General features: G+C 49.0%; 1 protein-coding gene and 2 pseudogenes across 1 annotated transcript, besides 3 other annotated features; all 3 read left to right on the plus strand.

Annotated features, from left to right (window-relative positions):
* Tc00.1047053503441.19 lies at positions 1–1,392 on the plus strand (annotated as a pseudogene).
* Positions 1–6,227: a sequence feature (areas not merged during assembly with more than two copies in the genome that could not be assigned to a particular haplotype).
* Positions 1,632–2,077: a mobile genetic element.
* Positions 2,493–5,051, plus strand: Tc00.1047053503441.10 (annotated as a pseudogene).
* Positions 6,228–7,371: a sequence feature (heterozygous, non-Esmeraldo-like haplotype).
* Positions 6,315–7,371, plus strand: Tc00.1047053503441.5 (trans-sialidase, putative; the record flags this gene model as incomplete). Its single annotated transcript, XM_800037.1, has 1 exon — positions 6,315–7,371. A coding segment is annotated over one exon (1,057 nt), but the record flags the coding sequence as incomplete, so codon positions are not given.

A 7,371-nucleotide genomic window follows, 5' to 3' on the forward strand; every position in this document is an offset into this window, starting at 1 on the left:
CTGCTGCACTGCGATATCAAGAAACTCCAAGTGGTTGTCCACTGTTTTGGTGGACGTGATGCTTACGTGTTTGACAAGACCACCAAAATCGTGACAAGATACAGCGATGAGGACCAATGCATCACGGCCTTGAGAAGTTTGAGGAAGCGTGGGATGAAAGGGTATATTATTTACGATGTGGCAAAGAAAGGAACGCCACCACTTAGACATTTTGCGCCCTCTACCGGATGGGGCATGATTGTGGTGTCATCGCCAAAGGTAACCAACTATGATGAGTGGGAGAAGCAAGCAAAAGCCAGTCGAATCATCATGAATTGCCCCGACGAGATGGATGTGAAGGCGATGTGTGCATGGATGAAGCGAGGTGTGAAACCAGATAAACAAGCGGAATACTGGAAGGAGGTTAAAGAACACATGGAAAAAGTGGGGCCGATTCCACGTCACATCTTTGATGAGAATGAATATGGAAAACGCACGCAAGATGTTATGAGGGCCTTGGAATGGATCAATATTGGGGATCAAGGAAAGTACTTTACACAGGGAGGAGAGAAAAATTGGTATTCCGAGGATCCGTCTCACAAACTTGTGAAGATTGTCCGAGTAAGAAAAGATGGCCCATTTGAGGACTTCACTAATGCACCTATATGTACTTATCTTGGGGTTTTAACATTATCTCGTTTGGCAAAGGTGCTGAGTCCGCATGATATTCTTTTCCTCGTATTGGGGATGAAGAATGTTCTTCAATCTGAAGCTTTGGAAAAGTATTCTTTGAACGTATTCTTGAGTGTGGAGTTTGTCACTTCCATAGTGAAGGATCTCAAGGAGCTGAAGCCACCATCACTTTCCGAACCACGGTCCTCGGTGCTAACGTTAAACCCTCATGGTTACCCCACCGACGTAGCTGCAATAACTGAACTGAAGTTCATTGATCGCCCGCAAAAATTAAAGTATCGGGTGCTGTACATACCGACGATCCCAACCTTTCCGCTGGTGGACGGCTTTTTCTTTTTGAATTCACCGCGGAAGACGCTGGTTGGGCTGCAGATGACGACGGCGAGTGCGCATCACACGAAAACCAGCACCGTGCGGCAGTTCACTGAGCACCTGGCGGTTTTTTTTAAAGGTTGGAAGAAATTCTCCCGAGACATGTCGTGGGATATTATTTATATACAACACGCAGACAGCAAGCCGATGAAAAAATGGCAGAGATGCGATTACGTCAATTCCAGGAATAAAACCGACGCGGAAAAAAAGATTGTGGCGTTCTGGGACGGAAAGGTACACCAATACCAGGTTATGTTAAAAGGTAAATTTCCTGAGGAAATCAAATTTCCTCATGATGGTCTACCTGAGGGGGATGAAAAAGGCAAGAAAATTGAAAAAAAAAAGTAGTATCAAAGTGCATTTTGTCTTGGTGAAATATATTAGGAAGTATTTTAACGATTTTCATATGTGTGTGCCTACGAGGTCTAGACAGTGAATGCCTTTCTTTTCAGAGAACCGTTGTGATCAGCAGTGCCACACTCACCACACCCTTTTTTCATTTTATTTTATTTTTTTCACCAGAGGCGCATCGTCACTGGAGGCTGTTGCGCACTATAGGGGCCGCATAATTTTTCTTTATTTTCATGGGATTTTGTGAAAAGAATGCTTGAGAGGATGGCAGGCTGCCCAAATAAATTTATATCTCGCGCAAACGAAGATATCTCTTCACAACTTTTTTCTCTTCTATCGCACTGTCTTTTGGGAGACCGCGATTGAGGGAGTCAGGGAGCCGACAGCTGCCAGACGAAATTATTGTTTTTTTCATTTTTTATTTTTTATCTTCACAACCACCCACTTTGTGATCCCCACCTTGCGGGCGGAGGATCCCCAAAGGCCTGCCACTTCGCAGGGGATAAGTGTTTCTAATTCTAACTATGTGCAGAATTCCACGCCAGTGATTAGCAGAATGTGTATACATAGACACATTGGGGCAAACATTACCGAGAACTCACTACCTCTCCATTAACCGCTTTTTTTCCCTTTTTTCTTTTTGGGTAATTACAGGATCCGGCCGGCGGCCCAGAAGATTCTTTCCTCTGTGAAGGTGTGCACATATTTTTGGTGTTAGTGATAGGGCAAACAAACAGACAACGTGAATAAAAAAAAAAAAAAGGGCGATAATGTGGCGGTGTTGTGGCCGGTTGCACCTTGCGTTGCTGCGGAGGCGGTGGGCCTTGGCTGTTTCACCGACAGGCGTTGCAGTGCGGCTGCATGGCGCACCGACAGCCCCGCCGTGCGAGTGCCACGCCCAACGCCACTGGGACAGCGGGAGGAAAAAGCCGCGAGTGTCCTTTGGAGCCAGCGGCACCTGCTGGCCGCAGTTGGGCGGTGCGAGTGGGATGCTTCACCACACGGGTGTTGTGATGGCGTTTCGAAGCGGCGGCTCCGGTGATGCTTCCGACGCTGCAACTCGCAGAGGAGTGGAGGAATTAGGCGACCGCAGTGGACTATGAGCAGCAGCGTAGAGGACATTCTGCTGGAGGGAGAAACTCTCAGCACCGACATGAAGCTGAACGATTTCCTTCGGAGCAACTTGGGCGATGAGTGGGTTGTGGAAAGAAATGGGAACGTCGCTATGGGGAATTTTGTTCAGGATCCCGAGACATTTATCCAAAACGAAAGTTTATTACGCACAATAAAGGCATTGCCGTCATACAGAGAGCTTGAAAGAGAGGAAAATACTATTGGAGGCTATTACTAAAATTCATGACGAGGGTGTTGTCTCGCTTGAACAATGGAGGGACTATGAAGGAAAGGATACAATCACTCCTTTTCCAAAGGCAAAACTAAACAGAGTTCTTACTCAGGTACAGACAGAAGCGAGGCGTGAGGCAGAGGAAAGGCAAAGACGAACGCAAGAAATGAAATTTATCATTTCCACTACGATCGAAGATGTACTGTTTAAAGGAAGAGTTCGCGTCAATGAAAAGAAGCTGAACGACTTTCTTACGAGGGAATTGGATGGCAGGGGCGTTGTGGACAAAAATCGGAGTGTTTTGCTGAAGGAGTTTTTCAAGGATCCCAAGAAATATATCCGTGATAAAGGAGCATTGAAAGAAATACAGGCATCCGATCGTTATTTGAGTATGCAGAGGGCTGTAAGGGATGAAGCGATCTTCGAAAAAGATCGAAGTAAGCTTTGCGATAAGGGTGTCAAGAATCTACTTGGGTGGTCAGAAGCTACTGCAGAGATAAAAGCAAATGTTCATAACATCACTAAAGATGCTTTGGATGCAGCCCTTGAGGAGGCGAGGAACCCAACGACGACGGGCGCACCGGAGAAACTGGAGGGATTGTACGAGTCTGTGTACAATGCGAGTTGGCATCATTTGGTGGAAGTTCCTGGCGGCGAGGGGACGCAAACGGGGATAGGAATGGAAGTGAGGGAGGGGAAACCACCGCAGTCATGGAAGTACACGGCAGTTGGCAACACCCTCGAAAAGGATGACAGTTTGGAGCAGTCCGGTGAAGCACCTCCCGTGTTGATGGTGCTCACCTCGGACAAGGGATGGCCGTACTCGTGGAAGGAGGATGAATCCACTCGTGACTGCTACGTGAACTGTGAGGTGGAGCGAGTGTGGCGGATCGTCAGGAATGATCTAACCGAATGGTTCAGTCCTCACCGTGGGACCTACTTTACGCCCAAGCAGCGTCTGTTGATTGGGACGCCCGGGATCGGGAAGTCGGTGAATGCCGGCTCGTACCTCCTCTACCAGCTGCTGCACTACGATGCGGAGCAGCTCCCAATGGTTGCGTACGTTATTGGGAGTCAATCATTCCTATTTGACAAGACCACCAAAACGGTATCAACATACAAGGATAACCCCAGGATTGATGATTTTGTAAGCATTTTTTTTTTGTGTGGGGTTAAAGGGTTTTGTATCTACGATGCGACATTGGCATGTCGTCAACCGCCTGCTGGTTTGCCTTGCAAGGGATGGGACATGATTGTGGTGACACCACCAGAAAAAAGCGAATATGAACGGTGGACAAAAAAATTTGACGCTAGTGCAATCGTAACGAATTGTCCCGAAGAAAACGATGTGAGGGCAATGTGCATTTGGATGAAGCGCAATCGACCCCTGCAGGAGCAAGCGGAATACTGGAAGGAGGTGAGAGGTCGCATGAATAACGTGGGACCAATTCTCCGCTCCATCTTTGATAAACAGGCATATGATGACCGCATTAAAGCGTCTCAGCAGGCCGTGGATGGGTCGACCGCTTCGGAATTAGAGCGTAATTTGGGTATTGGCTGCTGTTATTCGTGTAATGACAATGACTTGTCTCGAAAGCTTGTGAAGGTTGTCCGAGTACGACGAGGAAACAACATTGAATCGCCTCTGAATTTGCTGGTATCTCCCCACCTCGAACGTGAAACTTTGTCCAGGTTGGAGGATGAAATGAAGCAGTCCGATTTTATTTTTTTCGTTTTGAGGTTCTGGGATTATGTCCCACCATATATTATTGAAAAGTATGCCGTATCCGCATTTTTGAATGAGGATTTCCTGCGAGCGATAAGACTTAAAATCAAGGAACTGAGGCCACCAGGACGACGTGAGCCACACAGCTGTGCGCTGAAAGAGCACTCAGACACGAGCTTCACCAGAAAAGAGGTTCTACCGCCACCGGAACGTCTTTCCAATCCGGCTGCTATGGACCACTGGGTGCTGTATGAGCCGAAAGTCCAAAACTTTCCACTGGTGGACGACTTTTTCTTTGTGGACTCAAATCCGAAGACGCTGGTTGGGCTGCGGATGGCTACGGCGAGTGCGCATCACACCATACCCAGCACTGTGAGGCAGTTCACTGAGTGCCTGGCGGCGTATTTTGATGGTTGGGAGGAATTATCCCAAGACATGTCGTGGGAGATTATTAATGTGCAGCACGCAGACAGCACACCGATGAATGACTGGCAGAGATGTGATGTCGTCAATTGCAATAATGTGAGCCGCGCTGAAAACCGTGAGATTGCGGCGTTCTGGAGGAAGAGGTGCGCCACTACATAACAGCAGTATCATCCGGAGACTTTTGAGGGGACGAAGCACTCCGAAGTGTGGAAGAACCGTAGAAATAGTAAAACAAATTGGGGATTAAAGGGGTAGTTTTGATTTGTGTTAAAAATATTGTGGGAGTTATATATTTTTGGATACTTTTGTGTGCATACGGTGCGGGTGCACCAGCAGCAGACGGCAGTATATCGCACAGATTTCAGAACAGTCCAACGCTATCGAACATAACAGTGACAGAAGAAATTAGGGAGGTAGTGGGGTTGTTTGGTTTCTGGTGAAAAAACATTGGGTGATTTCTATATAGTATGTTGATTGTGTGTGCACGAGGCGTAATTGGAGAATTGCCCGGTATGAGGGAATCATTGTGGCTGGCGGTGTCGCAATACTACTGCATTGTCCATTTTCTTCTATTGTGTTCTAAGGCTCATCACTAACAGAAGCATCTTAGCGGGATGGACGAAGGATAAGTTCTATTGAGGAATCAGTGCACTCCGTGTGACCGCATGGAGTGAGACGCCGTGTCATGGATGGATGAGGAATCGCTTCTGCGTGTGGCTCTTTGGGTGATTGCTCGCTCCGTGTGCGTTGTGTGCCGGCAGCGGGCTGTGGCCGTATGCCGTTGGCCGTGGGATGGAGCTTGGAGGCGGTGGCGGTGTGTCCCTTCTCTTCCTCGTCCATTGGTGGCTGATTGCTGGCGGTGTGTGCGTTTGCTGTGTGGAGGGCCGAATCTTCTCACCCGCGGACTGGCAGCGCTGCAATGGTATGTGTGTGTGAGGGCTGGTGTGGAGTTGCCGGCCAGGGCGATGACCGTGGCGGTGCTTTTCTCGCCTAGTGTTTGTTTCTTTTGTGTGTGTTTGTGCTGCTTTTTGCTTTTTCCCCCTCTCACTCTCTTTTCCTGTGTTCCTGCGTGGAGTGGCCGCATGCTTACCGGGCCATGTTGATCGTGAGTGCCTCTTGACGGCATCCATTCATTTCTCACTGTCTCTCCGTCTGTCATTCCCTGTTGGGTGTGAGGCGTGTTGCATCGCTTGAGGGCTGGCCCGCACACACCGACGGCCCGCCGTGACGCCCGCGATGGCCGGTGCGGAGTGGCGGTGCTCGCTGTCTCACCTCTTTACTTGGCTTGTTTTCCCTTTTCCCTCTACCTCTTGAACACAGAAACGCTAGGAAAGAAAGCAAACAAACGCTAAACGCTACTGTGAAATTCAGAGGCTTTGAAAGGACCAACAGCACACACACCGCACACACACACATATTTATATGCTCTCACGTGTTGCTGCTGTCAAGGCACCCCGCACACACAACCGTCGCCGCGTGACCGGATCCCGCGGAAGGAGGAGGGAAGGAAGAGAGAGTGAGCCGAAGAGGCCCAACATGTCCCGGCATTTGTTTAATTTTGTGATTCTGCTGCTCCTCGTCACGACGATGTGCTGCGCCACCTGTAGAGCTACGCCTGCAAAGGAGAATGATGGCAACAGTGATTTAAGAGGTGTTCAGGAGCTGCAATGGGTCGATCTGTTTGTGCCGCAGACGACGCAGGTGCTGCCGAAGAAGGGGACTGGCTCAAGTGGGAGGGATTCATTTGTTTCACCCTCTCTCGTCAGTGCTGGTGGAGTAATTGCTGCTTTTGCTGAAGGTCGCATGATGGCCGAATATGGCACTAATGATGTACCAATTAAGCACTTTTCTTCTGATGTTGTTGCGGAGTACATCGACTCTGCGTGGGAGTGGCCCACTCTTGTTGAAAAGGTCGGTAAAGGAACACGGAGTGCACACACCGTGCTTGGCAAAGCGGAGGGAAAGGAGAGTTTGGATGTTGTGCACCACCCCACAACAACGATGAAGGGCAATAAGGTGTTTCTTCTTGTGGGAAGCACTGCCTTGTCCCCTGTAAATGGGAGTTGGAAAGAGGGCAGCCTGGAACTAAAAGTGGTTGTTGGTGAGGTCACGAAGCCTTCTGCGGACAGCGAGCCGAGTGAGTGGATCAAATGGGGCGAAGTTCAATCGCCGGTGCAGCGGACTACTTTGGCTGCTCAAGGAAGAAAATTGACGGAGTTTATTGCTTCTGGTGGCTCAGGTGTTCTGATGGAGGATGGCACGATTGTGTTTTCTCTGATGGCGATGAATGAAAAAAATGATGGCGTTTACTCCATGATTATTTACTCGAAGGACAACGGCAGTACCTGGTCGCTCTCAAACAGTGTTTCCCCTGCGAAATGCGGTTCACCCCGCATCACCGAGTGGGAGGGATCACTTCTCATGATTGTTGACTGCGAGAATGGCCAGAGGGTGTACGAGTCGCGTGACATGGGGACAG

The sequence above is a fragment of the Trypanosoma cruzi genome, genomic scaffold (genome assembly GCF_000209065.1).
Source record: "Trypanosoma cruzi strain CL Brener 1047053517057 genomic scaffold, whole genome shotgun sequence".
Taxonomy (NCBI): domain Eukaryota; phylum Euglenozoa; class Kinetoplastea; order Trypanosomatida; family Trypanosomatidae; genus Trypanosoma; species Trypanosoma cruzi.